The sequence below is a fragment of the Callorhinchus milii genome, unplaced genomic scaffold (assembly GCF_018977255.1).
Source record: "Callorhinchus milii isolate IMCB2004 unplaced genomic scaffold, IMCB_Cmil_1.0 Scaffold10, whole genome shotgun sequence".
NCBI classification, from domain to species: Eukaryota; Metazoa; Chordata; class Chondrichthyes; order Chimaeriformes; family Callorhinchidae; genus Callorhinchus; species Callorhinchus milii.
Genome location: NW_024704751.1, coordinates 1,868,737 through 1,892,259, shown reverse-complemented (window position 1 = coordinate 1,892,259; position 23,523 = coordinate 1,868,737). Strand labels below are relative to the sequence as shown.

Below are 23,523 nucleotides of genomic sequence, written 5' to 3'. Positions count from 1 at the left end.
ATGGACAATTCTCCAGCCCTGAAACTCACTGTATTTAGCTCCTTTCCCTACAGAAATGCTGTCTCACTTCCTCAAACTGGTTTTTTCTAGTGGTTTTGTCCTGCACCAGAGCAAAGCAGGTCATCCCAAACGTACACATTCAAGCCTTCACCCACTCGACTCTTCTCGCAATATGTCAAATACTTTTGAAAGCTTCCTTCCTCTTCTTATGCAAGGATTATTATATTAAGTGCAAGCTGCCCTCTGCTACCTTGTCAATGTGGCCATTCTTTATGGTCAGACAGAGAGTCATTAGCCTATTCAACTGTGTGCTTGTGTGGGAAGGGAGGAAGGCATCTGTTCTGTATGCACAGCACAAGGCAAATGACTAGGGATGGGAACCAGGGCTGATTTTTAACCCCCTTCCTTAGCGCTGTCACACTGAGGCCAAAAGAAATCAACTAAGTCAGCAGAAAGCAGGGATTGAAACTCCAAGAATACATTTAGTCACAAGCATACTCGAAAATTAAAGTCTTTAAAATTATGAAAGGTTTTGATAGGGTAAACATAGAGATGTTTCCATTTGTGGGGGAGACCAAAACTAGGGGCCATCAATATAAAATAAATCAAATAGGGAAGACAGAAGAAAGTTCTTTACTCATGGTGGGAATGTGGAAGTTGCTACCACAAGGAGTAGTTGAGACAAACAGCATAGATGCATTTAAGGGGAAGCTAGATAAGTACATGAGGAAGAAAGGAACAGAAGGTTATGCTTGAAGGCTTAGTTAAGGAAGGGTAGGAGTAGGCTCATGTGAAGCATAAATACCAGCATAAACCAGTTGGGCCGAATGGCCTGTTTCTTGTGCTGTATATTTTACGTAATCTCAGATTCCTAAGGTACCAGCTAACTCCCAAACCGAGCCCTGGCGATGGGTTTAGCAGCCGATGGCAGGCAAGTACGAGGCAAGCAAACATCAATTCAGTGAAGACGATCACAAAATGTATTTATTTAAAACAAAAGCTACAAGATAAACTGCAGAGAGAGAGAGAGAGAGAGAGACACAGCAGCTGGAGGCCAGCGTCTGATCTTTGTGGCCAACATAAGAGATTAAAGGATGGCTGCGACGGTTGTGGTGAGATGGGGGGGCGGAGGAGGGGAAGGGAGGAGAGGAGAGAGAAATAGTGTGGTCTCCTCAGAGCAAGAGAGGCGTCACACTCGAGATAAGAAAAACAGAAACAACTTTGGTCAAAGTAAAAAATAGAAACGGATCGTGAGTTTTAATACGTGATAAACGGAGACGTTGTCTGGTAAATGTGGGAGCACAGATCCCAAAATAGATTGTGTTGCAGTGGAGTCTCTGTGGGCCGGTGAGTTAATTCTGACTTCCTGATTAAGGAATCCTCTTAGAAGTGGAAATACATTGGACCCCAGTGACTGTCAATTAACAGCAAGAGCACACTCCACATGTGGAGCAGCCTTGTTCAATACCCGCATTAGTGCCCTCTACCTGTAATTAATAATCCTTGCATTTGTATAAGCGCTTTATCACGTCTTCAAGACGTCTCAAAGCACTTCACAGAATATACTGTAAAGGGAATTGACTGTATATTTTCTGGGTGAAACGCTGCAGCCAGTTGCGCACAGCAGCGTCCCACAAACAGTTGTGGATTGAGTGAACAAATTATTAATATTTTTATTTTAATGGTTCTCTGACTGCTTTTCTCTAAACTGTTCCTCTCTTATTGTGGTGATGGAGGGAGGGGGAGAAGGAAAGAATAGAGGAAAGAGGAGGAGGGAATCCAGCTGAGATCTGGAACTGTTCAGAGAAAGAGAGAGAGGGAGCTGTAAAGAACATTTAATTTCACTTCCTGATAAAAGGTCTGAAGCAGACTCTCGCCCCCATCTGGAATCAGGGGCCCGCACAGTGCAAGGCAAATGACAATCTGGATCTGGACACACCAGATCAAAACCATCTGAAACATCTCTCTGCCCAGGTAAGTATGGGATTGAAAGACCCCGGGTAGTAGATTCAGTGTCCACCACACAGAGCTAGGGTTAACCTGCAGCCGGACTAGACAACACGCTGGTTGGTTCTCAGTGGGGGAGCCGAGTGTTTCTCTTCGTGCTGCTCCTCCTGCTCCTCTGCCCGGGGCCGCTTTCGTGGGTTCTCTGTCACCGGCGAGGACGAGAACGGTCCGGGGGGCTGGATGTCACGGAACCCGTGCGACTGTAAAGACGACAACAGAAAGAGCAGCATCACTTTCAAACTCGACCATCAGGAGATTGCATTTCTCCTGCATTAGCCCAAGGAACAATACCAGCCCTCGACCAAACCCTACCTTACACACACCGGAGCCTCCCCCCCCCACACACACCAAAGCCTCCCCCACCACCCACACCAGAGTCTCCCCACACCCAGACAACAAGGAGCTCTCTGTCCCCCACTCTCCCCTCAGGAACTTCTACTCAATTCCCCCCCCATTCTCCAGTGATAATTGCACCACAGAGAAGTCTCTGTGGCGCAATGGGTTAGTGTGTTTGTCTGTTAACCGAAAGGCTGGTGGTTCAAGCCCCCTTCAGGGGCGATCCTCTTCTGAAAGAAACATATTCTTCTTCAATTCGTTCTTTGGTGTGGGTGGGAGGCTCTGGGGTGTGTGTGTGTGTGTGTGAGGGGGGGAGGCTCTTGTATGTGTCTGGGGGTGTGGGGGAGACTTTGGTGTGTGGGTGGGTGGGGTAGGCTCTGGTATGTGTGAGTGTGGGGTGAGAGAGGCTCTGGTGTGTGTGTGTGGTGGGGGGGTGGGGGAGGCTCTGGTATGTGTGAGGGAGGCTCTGGTGTGTGTGTGTGTGTGGTGGGGGAGGCTCTGGTATGTGTGAGTGTGAGGTGGGGGAGGCTCTGGTGTAACTTGAAATAATGTCATGAACAACTTCATAATTGTTTTGGATAATTATTTGGGGAGGACAAGTTTGCAGGGTTATGGGGAGAAAATAGAGGAGTGGGATTGAATTGGAAAAGCTCTTTTCAAAGAGCCAGCACAGACACGATGGGCCGAATGGCCTCCTTCTGTGCTGTATAATTCTATGATAATGTGGCCTAGGAACAGGATGTTGGATCACGCATTTTGCTGGTAAATGAAGTGTGTGTGTGTGTGTGTGAGTGGGGGAGTTACAATCAGTGGCACATACAGCGTATTGGAGCTGAGACCATAACATTTACGATTCAGAAATAACTTGAGCATTTGAAGAGAAACACAAATAATAACAATCCTTGCATTTGATATTGCCACCTTGTCACATCGTTGAGACGTCTCAAAGCGGTTCACAGAATATATTGTGAAGTGGATTGACTGTGTATTTTGTGGGCAAAATGTGGGAGCCAATTGCGCACAGCAGTGTTCCACAAACAGTCGTGGATTGAGTGACCACATTTGTTTTTCGAGGGATTATTATTCCCAGAAAGCAATCTGCCCATCGACTAACAACCAGGGTCCTACTTTCTGCTAGGTAAACAGAGGCGTGTGGAGCAAGGAAACTTGCCTAAGGTTTCCATAAAAGGAAACCATAAAAGGAAACCTTACGAGGAAAGAGCAGGGAACTGGGACAAAGCAGCTGACTCCAGTGCAATTGCTGGCATTGGCACAGGCTCGATGAGGCAAACTGCCTCCTTTTGTGCTGTAATTTCTATGATTCCAAGGCTCAGAGATGTAAAAATTGTCGAGTGAAGAAGCGAGAAGGAGATGGTTCCTGGAAACAATACGAACAGCCGAAAACGGAAAGTGCAGCATTAATTAACTCAAAAGGTCAGTACATTCACACGCTCACGTATTCATGGCACTGTTTATTAGCGCTCGTGACAAGAGGCCATTCATGTCAGGTTTTATATACATTGCCACACTTGTATGTTAACAAGGCTATTGGCAGTGCCTTATCCTCTAGAATCTATGCAAATAAAAAAAAATGCCTTGGTTGGTTTCCAACCCAGCCCAGCCCAGGCTGACTGACTGGATCAAAAACTCGCAGAGGGTGGGAAGGAACACGTTCGGTCAGGTCCTTTTAGGTGAAGTCCACAACTAAAGTCTCTGTGCGCGGCCTGAACTTCTGTCTCGAGTTCCAAACCCAAATCTTTCCATTCAGTCCACGACTGCGCAAAGTGGTTATTTACCAGCATGTCAGAGCAAGATTGTGCTGGAGCTTAATGGACGGAGAGCCTCAGGATGGAGAGAAGAAGCTGTGGAGGCGAGAACTGCTTCCATAGATCAGCTGATTTTTGGGGCTGATGGATACAATTGACCCAGAGTCTTATTGGAGCAGAAGGCTGCCGACTGTCCAGGGAACACCGGGTGTTTGTGGCAGCCACGTGTGGCGGATTTGGATGCTGCAAATCCTTCCCCTGTGGGGCAGGCTTTGGGATCTCGATGCACATGACCGAGCAGGGACGCACACCCATGTGGTGGTTAGCAGGGGAGAGGTGTGTGTGTGTGTGTGGGTGGGGGGCGAACACCATATCTCTGGAACCGGAATGTCAAGTAAATAAATCAATGCAATCCTTCCGGCGGTGGCTCAAAGGTAAACGTGGTCATGTGGGTCACAGGGGACGGTTGGATCGGGCGGGATTGGATGTATATATTGTGTATATACTGTAATAAACTTTGTATTTTGGTACAGCGCCTTAGCACGTCTCCGAGAAGTCTCAAAGCACTGCGAACGAAGATGTGGTGCCGCCCATCACCTCCCGCCCGCGGACCTCAATCCGTTACAATCCTCAGCACCTAGATTGCCAAGCATCGAAGGTTTGCCAACAGGTCTCAATTCAATTCAAAACTAAAATAAGAAACAAAACAACAGCAACAAGAAGGGCGAGGTACTCACGGTTATCTGGTACGGCACTGTGGCCTCTCTCTGACTGGGGGATTTGTAAAGCGAGGCGAACCTGCAAAGAAGGCAGAGAGGAAGCACAAGCTGAAAGCAAAGGCTTTAGAAAAGCGGCTTATCATCAAGGCCTGGTGGATTTTCTTATTAAAGCCATCATTATTATCACACTCTGCCGAGGAGCGTAGGGGCTGAGGAGGCGTGACCCTGCACCAATTTCATTCACATGATTCGAAGGGTCACTCAATCATGCACATTGAACAGCATAGTGTGTGTGTGTATTAAAAAAAACGCAACACGTTTGGCAATTAAATATGACAAAGCTAATCTGCAAAATTATAACCTCAGTGCTCCTGGTACGGTACAGAGACCTAGTTCAAATTATCAGCGCTGTGCTCACGAACGTGCACTCTCATGCACACACAGTGACCACACGGTAGTCCAGCAAGGCAGGACACCAGGTAGGTCCAGTCGTGAATTTTGGGTCTGTCGATCAAAGGGACGTAAAACTCGAGAATTCAGAATGGCTGAAAAACACGGTTTTTTTTGTAGCCCCCAATCACACTGAAATATCTCGGAGCACTTCAGCGTAATAGCTGTCAAGTGTTGGAACCATTTTCCTGCAGGCAAACACAGCAGCCACTATGCGCACAGCAAGGGATTCCCTAAAACTATAATAATAATCCTGGCATTTGATATAGCGCCTTATCACGTCTTCTAGACGTCTCAAAGCACTTCACAGAATATACTGTAAAGTGAATTGACTGTATATTTGTGGGCGAAACGCGGCAGCCAATTACGCACAGAGGTGTCCCACAAACAGTCATGGATTGAAGTGACCAATTTTATTATTGTTTTTTTTCTTGAGGGATTATTATCAGAGGTGTGGAGTAAGGAAACTTGACCAAGATTTCGCCCTGCCGGGAATCGAACCCAGGTCTCTCTGAATTGAATGACCAATTCATGAAGTGAATGACCAATTCATCTGGGGGTATTGTTGTCCAGGACAACAATAGCAGAAATTCCCTTCTCTTTTCAAATTGCAGCAGGGAATCTTTTAGCATCGACCTCAGCAGGCAGATAGGACTTTTGTTTAAACTCTCATCCAAAGGACATCGCCTCTGGCAATTAATTATTATTAGATCCAGGGTTGCAACTCATTATCGCATCTTCTGTCCCATTACAAAGTGCAAATCTCCACAGACAGTCAATGCCTCTTTGTTACAACAACAAATTACATTTGTATAGCGCCTTTTACATTGGGAAGATATCCTAAGGCGCTAGACGGTCAGGGATTTGGACCCGAGCAGAGTGTTGGGATCAGGGGAATGGAGGGCAGTGAAAGTAGGTGTAGAAAGATGATTGAAGGCTCAATATTCAGAACCCTGCAGTACTGTCATGTGTCTGGGCACCAGTGTCCAGTTTAATTAATTTGTGTACAGACACCAGATGGGATTTCTTCACCCAGAAAGGGGAACAGACTGCTTGGACCCGGTTCCCAGGAAGCTGATGAGGCAGGGACTCATTTAAGAAGGCGGAATGAGAAAACTGTATAGTGGAGTACAGATTCTGCGAGGATGAGATCAAATGGACCATAACTGAATAAAATCGGTCACTGTCAAGTTACAAGCCAACAAGAAGCGCCAATCAAACAAAGGAAGGTGGGCAATGCTCACGCTTTCCCCTTGCCCCCTGAGGACTAAGCCCAGCATTCAAATCCACCTTTGCACTTGCTTGGCAGCTCCCCGTATAATCCTCACTGAGCCCTTACCTCAGCTTGCCTTCCCAGTGAAGAATCAAGCGCAGAGTGGCTGCGTGGCCCCAGCTTTCACCTGATCAAAGAGAACTGAGATGAATTAGCCTCAGCATTCCCGAGGGAAAGGAGGAGAGAGAAAAAGGGAGATAGGGATCCCACACAAAACTGTACACGTTATTCTGCAACTCCTTCTCAAAAATAAAAACAAACTAATTGATTTCAGTTGATTTCGCCCACACAACACACAGTTAATTCACTTTACAGTATAATCTGTGAAGCGCTTTGAGATGTCTCAACGACAGGATTAAGATGATGTATCAAATGCCAGGATTATTATTATTATTCAGTCACATTTGGTTTTCTCACTGCACCCGACACAATGAATTGGGGAACCTTCAGTACTGCCACTGTTAACTGTCATATGGGAATAATCTGCAGATGACTCTCGCTCCCATAGGGAAACACCCAGCTTGTCCTTTAGCATCCCCTCCAGTGGCAGAGCAGAGACTGGGAACCCCAGAGATAGACGCACACACACACCAACCAACCAACTACTACACATACACACATGCACAAACACATCAACCACACACATACACATGCACCAACCACAAACACACCAACCACACACACACACAAATTAGCAACCCCACACTCTCGCACTGTGAGTTCATGCTCAATCCCACATTACACTTGCAGTCTCTTTACTTGTACAATACAGATTTTCAAACCAGAAATAAATCTGAATTTTCTGATCGTTTTGCGTTCACTTTGACAGTAATGCCCTCTTGTCAAGCTAAGATCGCCAGGTGTCACAATTCTTATCACTGTAGTTACTGGTCATAGGAATAACAATAATCCTTGCATTTGATACAGCACCTTTGAGATGTCTCAAAACACTTCACAGAATATACTCAGCACAAAATGAACCCTGTGCACTTTACCCAGTGCTGGGCCCTGTATAGACTGAACCCATCTTACCTAAAGCAGGGACCATCTTAGACTGACCCTGTCCAAACCGAGTGGTCATCTGATTTGTCAAAACGACCTGAAAGAGAAAGCATCCACTGTCAGATAGTCATTCGTCTCTGACCCCAGGCAAGAATTTATCTCCAGATTTTATTTGTTGGGTGCGGATTGGGGGGAGAAAAAGAGAAGAAAAAAAAAGAGGAAGTTAAAAACCCCAAATGTGCTCAGCTGAGAGAGGAGCTTTTTCACTTGGCCGTTCTCAGCCCAGTTCTGGCTGGAGTCTACGGAGGATCTTCCTGGTTCTCTATTATTAGAACGGGAGCCATTATCAGCACAGGACACTGGAGGCTCGATAGTTGGCATATCCCTCATTCGAATGAAGTGTAGAAAGTAATTAAAGCCGCCAGGGAAACTTCAAACGTAACGGTCTATTTCCCTACAAGGAGGCAGCTAATGCAATGAATAGGAGAGCTCCTTTATGGTGAGTATTATCCTCTGTTCTGACCAACAGCAGGTGCAATGTCCTTATCCAAATGTCTGCAGTGAGAAACCTTTAAACACTGCTGGCTCCCGGATTGTGGCATTATCACCAGCAGAGCCTCAGGTTATCAATCAGTGTTGTGGTAGCTTGAGACGCAAGCATTGCATGGTGGGGGGGGGGGAGAAAGCTGCATTCTTCTTCCATTCACTGATGATGATACCTTCCTTGGTTTCCATTCAAAAGCATGTACAGATACAAAGATATACATTTCTTAGATAGATATTTGTTAGGTCATAGATAGATATGTTAGGTCAGGGAATTAAAGGATATGGGGCAAGGGCGGGTAACTGGACTTGAGGTACAAATCAGCCATGATATTATGAAATGGCGGAACAGGCTCGAGGGGCTGAATAGCCTACTCCAGTTTCTGTGTTTAAAAGCAACCAACCACGGCTCGCTCGACAGATGCATGGTGGTGTGGATCCAACCAGGATATCCTCATGTTGCTTAGTTGTTGAATCTCAACTGCTGGCAATGAAGGGGAGACTGGGACTTGAGATTTCATACTATAGAGCAGTGGTAATAACTATTCAATGTTGGTCACTCTGTCCTTCCAGGCAATATCTAACATCTTCCTTAAGCGCTGCATTCCAAAGGCATTCAGCCTCTGCTTCAAAGTGCAGAAATAACACTGAAGCCTCAGCTCCTTCCAAAGAACGGCCTCCTGAATCTGAGAGGAACTACATTCACTGAAACATGCAGAGGAAGCATTCTGTTACTGTTTAAGCTTAACAGAATTACCCGCCCCCCCACACACACCCAGACTCTAATAAAGATAACAACTTTAAAAGCGTTTAGGTGATATTCCCCAAACCAACGCTGGAATCTGGGCAACAGCAAAGTCAAAGGCACCTTCAGATAGCATAATGGATGCTATCATCTGCTTTTGGGTGAAACTACTTGAACAATGTTGGGATTGTAGTTATATCCTGACTCTTCTTTTGGAGTGAATGTCCCATGAAACAACGATGACAAGTACACAACATTTATTTCGAGCCCCTCACTTAGGGCAGCGTCCCAGAGCACCTTTCAGTGATGGAGCACGATGCAAAGCCGGGGGAGGTGGAGGTGACCGTAGGCACGGTGATGTGATCACACACTATATTTTCCACCCCATCTCAAAAGGGCCTTATTATTGAATCAAAGGGATTCAAAACATTGGTGCTATTTCAGTTTAGCAGCTATGCTGGTATCAACTGCCCTGGACTGTGGATTTCTAGACTTCCATCTACTTTGTTTGGCTTCACTACACCCTGGATTTCCTTCTTGCCTAGACTCATGCTGACATCTCCCATCAATTCACATTCCTCGTGGAGGCTAACATTGGCTCTCCCAGTTAAACTTTTATTACTTCAGATGTGGTGAAGCCGAGGTGTTACTCTGAACTCCAGATGGCAAGCATATGTCAAACCAAAGCATGCGAGAATGCACTTCACACGCAATGTGCTCAAAAAGACACCTTTCAACATAAGGAGTCTTTTCGATAGATATTCAGGATCGCACACACACGATTCCTGGCGTCATTGAATGCTAGCACACAGCTGACTAATTTAGCAGCTCCCTTCTCTAGTTAAAAATGTTGTCTTGGGTGTAACTACAGTGCGAGAGTCTCCTTTCAATACATTGATTTGTATATAACTGGGACAGCACTAGAGGGCTACAAATGGCCTCAATCCCTCAGTCAAGGAGTGTTACAAATCAACCACGATTCCTGCTCCTCATGACCATCCTGAGGTGACCTGGGCTGAGGTGCACACGTGAGCAGGATTAGGATCAACTGGGATTACCCCTCCCCCTTATTGACACATACTGCCTAAATTTACCCATAAAAAAATGGGTATCCAAGAGAGGCACATGCCCACATCCCACTCCCATCACGAGTCCGGTCTAATCGTGCTGCTCTCTTTGCCAGATTTTACTCACCGCCACCTTGTAGTCATTAGCCATGCCAATCAGCTGTTGAGCCAACCCGTTCAGGAGCCGGGTTCGAAGCGACAGATCTTCAAAGCCGTGACGGAATGGAAACGCAATGCTGTCAATCACTACCACGCGAACCTAGAAAACCAGGAAACAGCAGTAAAACTCCTGGTAAACATAAGCTGGCATTCAAGTTCGTTGGAGTCCTGTAGTTCAGTGGTTACAGCACTCGCTTCGCAAGCGAGAGACCTGCGTTCCATTCCCAGGCAGGGCGAAATGTTGAGCAAGTTTTCTTATTCCACACGCCTCTGTTTAACTAGCAGTAATTAGGAACCCGGTTGTTAGTCAACTGGTGGATTGCTTTTCCGGAGATAATAATTCCTTCAAATTTATCATAATAAATTGGTCACTTCAATCCATGACTCATTGTGGGACACTGCTATGTGCAATTGACATTTTGCCCACAAAATATGCAGTCAATTCACTTTACAGTATGTTCTGAGACATCTCGAAGACGTGATAAGACACTGTATCAAATGCAAGGATTATTATTATTATTACTACTGAGATGACGCACCTTATTTATGGTTGCTCGATGCTGAAATGATTAAGGAAGGACCACTCTGGGCAGCAAACTTAACACGAGTGAAATGACACTGCTCTACTCAGTCTGAGCTGTGGAAGTTATAATGTAATAATGTAATAATTATTATGGAAGTTATAAGTTATAATATAGGGAGGTGGAAGTTATAATATTGCCCCATGGCCTGCGATTGAAGGAAGGTAAATTCAAAACAAATCTGCGTAAACGCTGTCAGTGAGCGAGTATTAAATGTATGGAACAACTCTATAGGGAGACAATGGAAGCAGAAAGTGTCAATTCTTTCAAAAGCCAAACTAGATAAGATTTCATTTAGGGAATGTCTTGAGATACAGTATATAGTTTGGACAGGACATGTACATGCGAGGATAGTGAAAGGTGAACTGGATAAACCTTGGTCTTCTTTCGTCTAGCAAAATCTTATGTTCTTATGTTGGAAGAGGTTCTAAAATAGGGATGTTCTGCTTAAGTGCTAGCCTCCTAGTCACTGGTAACAGAGACCATAAGCACATGTTGCCCATCCTTTTGATTAGATACTAAACGGAGATCCCACGGTTCAGGTCGACATTAAAGATCCCTTGGTACCTTTTCAAAGGGCAAGGAGCTTTCCCAGTGCCCTGGCCAATATTCCTCCTTCACACAAGTTTACAAAATGAACAGATTCATTCTTAACTTATTGTGCTGCATTTGGGGGCATTATTGCAGGCACAAACTAGCTGCCACACAGCAACAGTCACTGTACATAACACAACTCATTGTATGACGCTTCCATGTGAAAAGGGACGAGTGAGATCGTTCGAGTAAGTTGCCAATCCCAACTTTAGTGTCTGAAGAGACTCCTCGGTCTCCAAGACGATTACACAGATAGTAAGTTCGGAGCGTCTTTAATTGAGGAACAAACCCAGAATGTTATAACAAAGAACAGTAAACATTTCTGTTGTGACTCGAACATCAGCCCCGCTAAACTTCCCACAACTTTCCAACAATACGCAGTATCTACCTCTAAATCTGATAACCTCACATCACCGTTGTTGACAGGAATCTTTCCGGTTCCTTTATGAAACCATCTGTCGTTCCTTGTAGGAACAAAATAAAAGATGCCACAATGGGTTCAAGCACAGTGGTAGTCAATCAAACATTTACAACAGGAAAGATGTCAGGTTTAGCTGAGGGGCAGGTGTGCTGCTCCATCTAGTGGCCCTGGTGAAGGTGCAAACTTGAACAACGAACAACTGCTGACATGCTGATTTTGTGTTAAAAAAAAACAGAAAATACAACGAAATCATCCTTGAATTTGATATAGCACCTTATCGCATCATCGAGACGTCTTAAAGCGCTTCACAGAAGTTATTGTAAAGTGAACTGACTGTGTATTTTATGGGCAAAACGCAGCAGTCAATTGCGCACAGCAGCGTCCCACAAACAGTTGTGAGTGGATTGAGTGAGCAACTTTTTTTAAAAAAAAACCGCGATTATTACCTCCGGAAAGCAATCCGCCAATCGACTAACAAACAGGTTACTAATTACTGCCAGATAAGTAGGAGCGCAGTCATATAAAAACTGTCCAGAATTTCCTCTTACTTTATGTCTTATTGCACTATTATTGCATTTAATAGTTGAGGGGAGGCAGACTTGTAGAATTGTAACTAGACACCTGTAGCTGTGCAAGAGAGTTGTGTCCAATGATACATCATTGAATTCCTCTCCCTCACTAACTGTAAGATGGATGAAAAATCATTTTCCATACTACTTCCATGGCCCAAGTAAAAATTACATACCAGGCATGCAGCGGAGTTGAAGTCTTATAATAATCCTTCAGGATTTACTGTAAGTGTAGCGACTTTACTGGATGTAGTAATAAAAGTGTAGGCAAGTGTGGCAGGCAATTTACGAACAGTAAATTCCACAGAATTTCATGAAATGAATGACTAATTTTATCTGGGGGACTGTTGGCGAAGACGCCAGAAATAACTCCCTTCTCTTTTTGAATAGTGCCACCGGATCTTTAACATCCACCTAAACAGGCAGATGGGCCCTACGTTTAACATCTCATACAACAACGCAGAGCACCCCCAGCACCCTAGATTGTGAGTCCAATGTCCCAAGTTGTGGTTTGAACCCACAACCTTCTGATCAGAGGCGAGAGAGCTATCAACTGAGCCAGGCTGACACACAAATTCTTCAAACCCATGACTAGTTTGTGCTGTGGGTTACACATTGTTCTTTTCCACTGATTTCAGAGGAAACCAGCCCAAACCCCACCATGTCAATACCAACCCCAGTAGCTCTGGGTTTGAAGCACAAACCCACTTTCAGACATCAACTTTATCTGGGGGATAACAGTAGTCTTACTCAAAAGTAACATCAGATTGGCCAGTGTGTAGAAATAGTGCAATAAGGAACTGCTTAAATTCAGACTGAGGCTCATTTTGAGGACAAAGTGGTTGGAACTTGACTCTACAACTAACCGCGCTTCACCTGACATGCGAGGGCTTGTTGCAGACACTTAGTCACCCAAAATGGGATCATGTTCTGTTTTGCAGCATTTTTTTGTTGACAGGAATCTTTCCAGTTCCTTTATGTTGGTTATAATAATAATAATAATAATAATAATAATAATAATAATCCTTACATTTGATATAGCGCTTTTCACGTCAGGAGGACGTCCCAAAGCGCTTCACAGAACACACTGTAAAGTGAATTGACTGTATATTTGTGGGCGAACGCGGCAGCCAATTGCGCACAGCAATGTCTCACAAACAGTCGTAGATTGAATATGACCAATTTATTATTGTTTTCGCCCTCTGCCTGGAATTGAACTCAGGTCTCTCACTTGCAAAGCGAGTGCTCTAACCACTGAGCTACAGGACTCCACAATAAGATAACTACATGATTACCATGACACTAATGCAAGGAGGTAACTCTGACAAGTTTAGCAAGATACCGAATTTTCTTTCTTTATCTTTAAAGATAAAGGTTAAAAGATAAAAGGTTAGCTCAAAATTCACTGGTGGTGGGTTGGGGAGAGGAGGGGGTTAAGCGAGAGTTAAAGAAAAATCCACGATTACAACAACAACTTGCATTTATATAGCACCCTCCACGCCAAGCGGCTTCGCAGGGCGTTTAAATTAGATCAAACAATTAAAAATCCCATTCTGCACCGAATGCACTACCTTAGGATGTTCAGCGAGGAAGTCGGCCAGTAGGTGAACTTGTGCCAACAGCTCCACATAGTCATGGCAACGGAAGTAATAAATGTGAGAGAGGATGCTGGAGACTGAGAACGTCTGCACTGCCATCTGCTGCTCTGCAAGACAGTCGCAGTCGCAGAGAAATGTTAATGCATTGTGTACATCATAATAATCCTTGCATTTGATATAGCATCTCATCACGTCGTCGAAACATCTCAAAAAACACTTCACGGGATTCTCCCGTAATGTGTACTGTCTGCATATTTGCAAGTGAACACGGCAGCCAATTTGCGCACAGCATTGTTCCCCAAACAGCCAGGAATTGAATACCAATTTCATCTGCTTTTGTTGGACAGGACACCAGGAGAAATTCCCTTCTCTTTTCAAATTGTGCCAGGGGACAAGTAGGGGATAGTAGGTTGGAGAGGTAGGAGGGAGCAAGGCCGTGAATGGCCTTGTAGGTGAGGATGAGGATCTTGAAATCAATCCTCTGGGGGATGGGGAGCCAGTGGAGGCGAGCGAGGGTGGGAGTGATGTGGTCGCGAAGCCTGGTGCGGGACAGTACACGAGCTGCAGAGTTCTGAATGACCTGCAGCTTGTGGAGGGAGGTGGCGGGAAGGCCGGCGAGGAGAGAGTTCCCATAGTCCAGCCTTGAGGTGACAAAGGCGTGGACCAGGGTTTCAGCAGCGTGAGGGGTGAGGTAGTGCCGTAGTCTGGCGATGTTCCGAAGGTGATGGAAGGCGGTGCCAGTTGTAGTGCGGATGTGAGGGAGAAAGGACAGCTCAGGGTCGAACAAAACGCCGAGGTTCCTGACTGGCTTTGAGAGGTGGAGAGTGCAGCCTTGGATGCTGATGGTGTCGGCGCCTGAGGTGCGGAGGCGCTGACGTGAGCCAATCAGGAGGGCCTCGGTTTTTCGCACGTTGAGCTGAAGAAAGTTGTCTCTCGTCCAGGACTCGATGTCGGACAGGCAGGCTGTCAGGACATCGGTGGTCGTGGAGTTGAGAGTAGAGGAGGAAAGGTAGAGTTGGGTGTCATCCGCATACATGTGGAAGTTAACTCCATGTCTGCGGATGATGTCACCGAGGGGGAGCATATAGAGGGTGAAGAGGAGGGGACCGAGGACAGAGCCCTGAGGGACACCACATGAGACAGTACGGGGGGTGGAGGAGAAGCCATTCGTTGAGACAAAGTGAAGACGGTGAGAAAGGTACGACCTAAACCATTCAAGGACAGTGCCTTGAAGGTTTAGGTGGGAGGACAAGCGGTGGAGTAGGATAGCGTGGTCGACCGTATCGAATGCTGCCGATAGGTCGAGGAGGACGAGGAGACAGAGGGAGCCCTGGTCACAGATGGTCAGGATATCATTGGTTCAGTGTTGTTGTTGCAAGGATGATCTATTTTATTATGGCTCTGCAGTGCTCAAGTGGGGATTGTGATGGTATCAGCCGGTCCTTCCACGTGAAGCCAATTTCCACGATGTCTCTCAGAGCCTATGTAGCACGCCGTGATCGTATAGTGGTTAGTACTCTGCGTTGTGGCCGCAGCAACCTCGGTTCGAATCCGAGTCACGGCATTGCGGTAAAGCAATGACACGGCAATAGGTGTTTTTTCAGTTTTATTTTAAAGTTGTGTTCTATTCAGTTGGTTGGTTTGGTTGTATAATAGAATAACAATAAATTGAACTTTATTAAGGTATTTAAATTAAGCGACTTAACAAACGTAAAGGTCAGTGAAGGCCGGGAATCAAACCCAGGTTAACTGTTTGAAGGCAGCTATTGCTCACCATTGCCAGCTATTTCGTTGCTTGTGGCCAACCAGAAAGGTTATAATATGTAGGCTGTGGAATGGTTGATAGCAGAGCACGCTTGATTTGCTGATATTAATAGAAAACTAGAAATCTACAGAACAGAAGAGACTATTCAGCCCATCGAATGCGCACGTGCTCACAGAGCAAGGAGATCAATTGAATCCCGTCTCCTTGCCTTATCCCCATATCCCATTCAAACTCTTCTCTTTCGTATGCCTGTTTATTTTCCTCTTGAAAGCTACAATAAGCTCGCATTGATGTGCTTTGTCTTTTGATGCTTCTGCATTTTCATCAAACTGTATTTGTCACCCACTTTCTCAAAAAAAACAAACTAGATTTAATTCATTGATATCTGAAACATGTATATACAGTATCTGATCAGCTAATCATACCTGATATTTTTCCCCCTTCTCCAAACCATAGACACTTTGGTCATTTCTATTCCCACAGAGTATCGCTTTGGATAAAATTGGCTAAATCAGCAGAGAACATTGCTTGCAGCCTGGGTGTAGAGTGCACTCACACAGTAAATTCAAAAAACAAGAGAGACAAGACAAAAACAAGAGAAACCAGTGGGGAGAAAGGAATCAAGAGTGACGGAAATGGGATTAGAAAGAAAATAAGAACTTGCATTTATATAGCGCCTCTCACGCAGAGCAGCGTCCCAGAGCGGAGCATGATGCCGAGCCAGGGGAGGTCACTGTAGGCACTGTTGAAGAGGAAGTCTTCAGGCGCAATCTGAAGTTGGCGAAGGAAGGGGCAAGGCAGAGGGATAGATGAAGAGTGTTCCAGAGTTTCAGGGCGTAGTGGCTGAAAGCATGGCCACCGATGGTGAAACAGAGGGCACAAGAGATATCCAGAAGGTCGGAGCCAGTCGAGCAGAGGAAGCGGGTAGGGAAGTAAATAGATCAGAGAGGTAGGGAGGGGCCAGAGGATGAAGAGATTTGAAAAAGTGTGAGAATCTTGAAATCGATCCTTTCAGCGATAGGGAGCCAATGGAGCCTGGCTGGGACTGGTGTGACAGGTTACAGAGTTTAGTATAGATGAGTATGCGTGCAGCGGAGTTTTGGATCAGCTGGGTTATGTGGATCTAGTGAGACCGGTGAGTAGGGCATTTTAATAATTGAGGTTGAAGGTGACGAATGCATGGATGAATGTTTCAGCTGCGTCTGGGGTAAGGTACGGTCAGAGGCAGGCAATGTGGAAAGAGGCATAGGAAGGCGGTTCTGGTTAGGGACTGAATGTGGGGTAGGAAGGACAGCTGTGGGTTGAACCTGAGGTCGAGGTTCGGTAAGTCTGAGGGATAGGACAGTGAGAATGAGGAGTCAGAGAGGCAGGACAGAAGATGTTGACGAGAGTCAAGGAAGTTGGGTTCCATCTTGTCAACATTTAGTTGTAAGACATTTCCGCTCATCCAAGCCCTGATGTCAGCCAGACAAGCCCACAGAACATTGACAGATTTCGAATTGCAGCTGGAGGAGGAGAAGTAGAATTATGAGTCATCTACATACATGTGGACGTTTACCCCGTGTCTGTGGATGATATCGCCAAGAGGCAGTACGTAGATGAGGAAGAGGATGAGGTCAAGGATGGAGCCCTGGGGTACGACTCAGGTGACTGGGTGGGGGCGGGGGAAAAAAACGCTTGAAGAGACAAAGTGGAGGCAGTTTGTTAGATAGGACTCAAACCAGGCTAATGAGGTCCCTCTAAGGTGGATGAGGGAGGAGAGGGGGTGCACGAGGATGGAGCAGTCAATTGTGTCAAACATGACGGAAAGGTCTTGGAGGAACAGGAAGCCCTGGTCACAGAGAGAGAGAACGTCGTTTGTCACCTTGACAAGCGCTGACCCTGTGCTATAGGGCGGGGCGGAAACTAGCCTGGAGGGGCTCATGGAGAGAGAGATGTGAGCAAAGCTGGTTAGCGACAACGCGTTCTAGACATTTGGCAATTAAGGACAGGTTGGAAATGGGATGGTAATTTGTGAGGTTAGAGGGGTCAAGCAGGTTGGAGGGGCCAAAATGCATACGAATTTGGGCACTTCTTTCCAGAAAAGGTATTTTGCCTTGGAGCAAATATAGCCAAGAATCAATATAGATTGGAACAAAATTATAGGAATGCATTGCCTGAAAGGGTGGTGGAAGCCGATTTGATATCAACTTTTAATAACAACAACAAGATTACTTTGTATAACACTTTTCATGTCAGGAGCACGTCCCAAGGCACTGGAAAGTCCCAAGGCGCTTAATAATAATAATAAACCAACAATAATAAATTGGTCATTTTCAATCTACGACTGTTTGTGGGTCATTGCTGTGCGCAATTGGCTGCCGCGTTCGCCCACAAATATACAGTCAATTCACTTTACAGTGTTTTCTGTGCAGCGCTTTGGGATGTCCTCTCGACGTGAAAAGCGCTATATCAAATGCAAGGATTATTATTATTATAAGAGAGAAGTAGATAATTATTTGGGGAGAACAAGTTTGCAGGGCTATGGGGAGAGTGTGGGGGAATGGGATTGATTTGGGTCGCTCTTCAAAGAGCCGGCACAGACTTGATGGGCCGAATGGCCTCCTTCTGTCGTATAATTCTATAGTGAAATATTGGATAGGTTAAGGATGTATTCTATGGAGCTAAGGAACGAAGTGTTAATTTTTCAAGGTGTTTAGGATTATGAAAGTGTTTGCCAAATTAAGCAGTGAGGTTTTCCCTGTGGGTCAGTCACTTAAGGCAAATTGGGTTGGTGAAGATGAATTTTGTTTCGCAGAATATAAAAAAAACTGGAATGCATCGCTGCAGAAAGCCATAGATGAAGAAATCAGTTGAGGGGTTTAAGAGAGAGATGGATAGACATTTTGGCAGTAAAAATATTAAGAGATGGTGGGAAGCTGAATTTACAAGATATATTCAGGTAAAGAAGGGCCTTCAGACAATTTGATTTTATGGTCACACTTTCTAACTGTCTCTTTACTAACTTTAAATGTGCTAAATTAAAAATGACTGCGATGGCCGGGAATCGAACCCGGGTCAACTGCTTGGAAGGCAGCTATGCTCACCACTATACCACCATCGCCAACTGCTTGACTATGTTACCAGAGAGAGGTTTTAATTCATAGGCCTGAGAATGGTCAGTGGTAGATCAGTTTTGATGGACCGAGTGGCCTCTTCGTGGTCGTTATCTCCTATATTCTAATTTTAAGTGGACTTTTCCTTCAGAATTCATATAGCATACTGCAGTTGTAACGTATTCTGTATTGTGGTTGCAGTATCCTTGGCTTGAAACTGAGCCATAGCATTGTAGAAAAGCAATGTAAAGGCAATATAGCACATTTTATTTAATAAAAACTGATTTTATACTGGTGTTCATATTCCACATGAGGCTCCACACCAGAAGCTAAAAAATACTGAGAAAGCCACAGCGCCTCTCAGCACCACCAGACTGGAGTGGCAGAGGCTTTATTTGAGCCTTTTACTAATATGTTTAAACATTTGAACAATTAACCTGGACACTGTTAGCTGCCTTGCGCTGCCCGATGAAGATTATTTTTAAAAAATCTAATTTGATAGTTTCACAATCTGATTAAGATGGCTGCCATGGGATTGCATGTTTTTGTAGTGCACAATTAGGGGATTTAATGTCCAGTATTTCATGTAGTGCAGCCTAAACCCAAACCGAATCTTTACTCCTTACACTCAAAATAACATTTGATGTTTCCAGAATGGTGTTGTTTCAGAAAGAAGTCAGTATCTTTCAGTGAGATTTTGCTCTTTAGGTTTCACAGAGGCGACGTGTAGCAGAGGCTCCTCAGGCGCCACAGCGTTGTGTGTGAAGCGAATGTTGCTCCGGTCACTGGAAGCGTTTTGTTCATTAGTGCATTGCCAAACCACTGTACCTTGGTTTAATAGGGCTGAAAGCTTATTTGTTATTCTCCATCTGTTGGCCCTACTTTGCTTAAGCCGTATGTAGTCTGATATTCTGCAGAAAGAAATAACCCATCGTGCAAAAATAATAAACACGTTTAATCTTAATGAAAGGACCAGCCCTTACACATAAAACACGAACCGATTAGCTTATCTAAACGGACGCCAAGAGTTGTTTACGTTTACTTATTTCTATGATCACCGATGTTGTAAAAGGTTGTACTGTTCTGGTCGCAGTGACCGTTCCGGGGTTTGTAAACAAACAGCTGACATTTCAGGTGGAAGCCGACGGTGTACCGCGGTGCGGTAGGTGGGTACTTGAAGCTAATTTTCAGCGGCAGCTACAGAGCCCATGTAGCACGCCGTGATCGTATAGTGGTTAGTACTCTGCGTTGTGGCCGCAGCAACCTCGGTTCGAATCCGAGTCACGGCATTGCGGTAAAGCAATGACACGGCATTGGGTAACATTTTTTCGTTTCATTAAAAATATTTGGTTGCTGTAATTTGAAGATTAGTTAACATTAAAACAAATGGCCTTTGACGTTCTTTGGAAATTGTTTTGGCTTCATTTTGAAATGTTAAATATGGTTTAACAGCGCGAAGGTACTTCCCACAACAGCATTAGTGCAGTGAGAGTCACCCCCTCCACACTCCAAGTGGCTCACAGTTACAGCTTTAATTGGTAAAAGTTCCAGTCTCACTCAAAGAAGCTTAAAGGTATTTTTTTCTGCTTTTAAAAACGGCGGTTTTGTAAATTCTTTGTGATCAGGAGTTGGAAAATAAAGGAATTGGCCATTCTCACTGATGGGCAGCGCCTGGAGCGCCGCCAACTCACCTCAGGGAAAGGGCCTGAGCCTCCCGACACTGGGGGTCTGACCTCTGGTACACACGGTGCTCACCCCTGGATTCTGCACACTCCCACTTCCTTTTTGAAATTGAGTATATTTTGCTCTATTAACTATGTTCTCCGATTAGACGCCAACACTAACAGTAACCTGTTGCTCGGCCTCGCTATTCTAAATGCAATAACCTGCCACAGGAGGAGGAGGTATCGGTCACATTATGCGCTACGATTTGATGATGAATTGACTGTTACGCAGCTCTGAGCCGCGCAGACACCGGATAATGGATTAGATTATTTTTCTGGTTTGTTCCTTTAAATAGTTTCTGCAACTATTTGAACAGTGCAGTGGTTTGGGACCAAGCGATCACTTGAAAAGATTGTAAACTTATTAAGTTAGTAACATTGTAGTTAAGGCTCAGGTTAACTAACGGTGATGTGTGGCTAAGGCACTGTGGTCCGTGTGTTGGTTAAGACTATACTTTTGGGGATCATTTCTATAGTTTTTGTACATGAGAAATGCCTTCTATAGAGTCGGGTCTCGCGAACCACGAGGACAATCCATAGTGTTCTCTTCTGAGCAGGAAGTTGGCATTGAGTGCTGTTTCTGAGCAGCTGCTCTCTGTCGTTGATGACTGTTCCTCTCTCTATTGTGTAGAGAGTTGGAGGAAGTGAACACATTCTGAACATAGACGGTAATAAAAGTAATTGTACAACAATAGGTATATTTATTAATAATAAATTATTATAAAATATTTGCAAGCGCAAGTGTCATTAATCCCAATGAAACTGTTTTTTTGCCCTGATTGTGAATGATTTGGACCTGGAAGAAGGAGAAATTTCAAAATGAGCAGATTATACAAACAGTAAATATCGAGGAGGATCCAAATAAAATACAGATAGATATTGATTTTTTGGGGGTCAGCCGGGTGTCTAACAGATACGGAAACCCATCACCATGCTTAAGAGTATTCAAACCAAGCGGAGATTTCCATGCATTCCAACTACATATGGAAATCCCAGAGATAGATTGTTGGAATGGAATGGACTCTGTCTCCCTGGAGGGACTTGTCCTGGTTACCTAATTCCAGAAAGTATTAGCACAGATCTGCAAGAGCCAAGGCTTAGGGACCACAGAGTGTGCGTTGGGGTACATCTGGAGTCTAACCAACTAAAACAGCATAGCTTGCCATTGATATTTCTGTCTGGCAAGCTTTCCCGCTGCTTGTCCATCTTAGGACTACCTTACCCATTAGGGCTTTGGCTTGCAGAGTTAACAGGAGCTGAGTGGGATGACTCCCTGCCCCCAGTGACTGGTCTGCCCTTCCTGGTCCTGCCAATGAGCCAGGCTATCATCAGCAGTACCCTGGAATACTGCGGACCGACCATGAATCAGTTTACTGAGACCGCAGAGGACTTGCTCGATTCCGAAATTTCGGAAACATAATAGACTTGTTAGCAAAACTGAAGCCCACTGTATTGAAGGAACAGTGGCATGGATACAAAATTGGCTGGGAGACAGGAAGCAGAAAGTAGTGATCAACGGTTGTTTTTCAGAGTGGAGGGAAGTATACAGTGGTTTCCCCCAGAGTTTGGTGTTAGGACTACTGTTCTTTTTAATCTATGTAAATGAACTGGACCTTGGTGTAGGGAGCACAATTTCCAAGTTTGCAGATGAAACAAAGCTATGAAAAGTAGGATAGTAGCAGATTGCAGGAAGACTTAGATAGATTGGTGAAATGGGCAGACGCTAGATGGTATAATCTTAAAGGGGGTACAGGAGCAGCGAGACTTGGGGGTTCATATAAGTGAATCTTTGAAGGTTTTTGCAATACAGTATGGTTAAGAGACCTAAAATGTAATCATGTTGTGTGATGTTCTGCAATATGAATTGAAATTGATACTTTTGGGGTGTTCGTCACACATGAAAACTATTGGCATTCTTAAGCATATTCAAATGAAGATCAAATTTGCATATATGCATGAATATTTCCCTATGCCTGGAATAGAGTGCGTACTCTCTCCAGAAGGATGCATGCTACTTGCCTAATATTAAATATAAGGTGCAGATGGGCAAAAGCTAAAGCTTGGAACTATATTAGGAAATTGCAAAAGTTTAAGAAGGCCCTTTGGCACTCTGGTTCTTGTGGCAGGACAATGGGACGATGAGGGCCTGCCTCAGGCTCACGCATGCTAGGATTAGGGACTGTTACTGAGGGACAAGCAGAAGTTCGGCTGAACCGCGGCAAAGACCAGATGGGGCCTGACCCCGGCAGGAGCCGCCCCGGCACAAACCGCTCAGGGCATACCCACTGGGTAGCCCACGAGCCCACCCAAAACTGACTGAAATAAATGTAAGGTACAGAAGGACCCTCGAGATATAACCGAAGGGCGTCCTAAAAATGTATGTATGCTAAGCATGGTGCACATCGGGGCACCTTCCGAAAGCGGCAAGTGCGCCTTATCAGAGTGTGTTTGGGCGAGTACAAGGATGTAGTGTACACAGGGGCGACTCCCGACTGTTTTAAAGGGAGTGTCCCAAAAAACTTGTGCACAACCTATGTGCGGTGAAGGAATGTACTGTAAACAAAGGAATTTATTTTGTATTGGCAGATAAGGAAAAAAATTGTAACAGAAGATGTTGTACATTGTATTTGTTTGGGATTTCTGTTGTACCGAATATATTTATAAATAAATATTTTTAAAAAAAGCAAGCTTCCTGCTACCTGTTCAGCTATGTTTTGGTCAGCCAGGTGTCTGATACACATGGAAAACCATCACCATGCTTAACAATATCCAAACCAAACTGAGAATTCCATTCATCCCACCCATACATGGAAATTCCAGAGATGTTTATTAGAACCTTTATTGTCCAGCTACTACCACCTTGTCTATTTGGCTTTGGCCTGCAGGGTTAACAGGAGACAAGGGGAAATAATTCCTGCTATAGAGGATCAACTTAATTCTGATATTTCTTTGTCAGGTGCGTCACCTTTGACCCAGCTCAGCCCCAATGAAACCTGCTTATCCCCCTCACCCCACATATTACCATCAATGCACTGGAAAGAGCTGTATAAAATTGGATAATTACAATAAAGTAATCTGCAACATCGTCTGTGACATTGATCCGAAGAAT

At 44.8% G+C, this 23,523-nt stretch overlaps 2 protein-coding genes and 4 non-coding genes across 6 annotated transcripts in view; 4 read left to right on the top strand and 2 right to left on the bottom strand.

The window, feature by feature from the left end:
* Positions 1-1,645: 1,645 nt before the first annotated feature.
* rad51c (RAD51 paralog C) lies at positions 1,646-15,607 on the bottom strand. The gene is made up of 7 exons (XM_042338554.1): positions 15,571-15,607; positions 13,804-13,937; positions 10,036-10,167; positions 7,584-7,650; positions 6,618-6,678; positions 4,847-4,907; positions 1,646-2,207 (listed from the first exon to the last, which is right to left on the bottom strand). Exons 1-7 carry the CDS (start codon positions 15,605-15,607, stop codon positions 2,052-2,054), a joined length of 648 nt encoding a protein of 215 aa, XP_042194488.1. The 3' UTR covers positions 1,646-2,051.
* On the top strand, positions 15,323-15,394 carry trnah-gug. The gene has a single exon. It is a non-coding gene; the product is annotated as a tRNA-His (tRNA).
* Positions 15,608-18,626: 3,019 nt separating the features above from the next.
* Positions 18,627-18,698, bottom strand: trnag-ucc. Its single transcript has one exon. It is a non-coding gene; the product is annotated as a tRNA-Gly (tRNA).
* A 1,128-nt stretch (positions 18,699-19,826) lies between these two features.
* The window catches only part of LOC103186913, a 35,339-nt gene continuing 31,642 nt past the window's right edge, over positions 19,827-23,523 (top strand). Inside the window, exon 1 of the mRNA XM_007906181.2 lies at positions 19,827-19,856. The gene's annotated coding sequence lies outside the window, so the exon portion shown is untranslated. The remainder of the gene's footprint in view (positions 19,857-23,523) is intronic.
* On the top strand, positions 19,908-19,979 carry trnah-gug. Its single transcript has one exon. It is a non-coding gene; the product is annotated as a tRNA-His (tRNA).
* LOC121849809 lies at positions 20,860-21,073 on the top strand. Its single transcript, XR_006085368.1, has one exon. It is a non-coding gene; the product is annotated as a small nucleolar RNA U3 (small nucleolar RNA).

What these genes read in the sequence shown, in the direction of transcription:
- rad51c (XM_042338554.1), bottom strand. Translation starts at nt 15,607, where the DNA reads ATGGTGAGCAATAGCTGCCTTCAAACAGTTAACCTGG. An exon ending in TCCTCGCTGAACATCCTAAG is followed by an intron (nt 10,168 to 13,803) that starts GTAGTGCATTCG and finishes CTGGTTTTCTAG; the next exon opens with GTTCGCGTGGTAGTGATTGA. An exon ending in CTAATGACTACAAGGTGGCG is followed by an intron (nt 7,651 to 10,035) that starts GTGAGTAAAATC and finishes TTTCTCTTTCAG; the next exon opens with GTCGTTTTGACAAATCAGAT.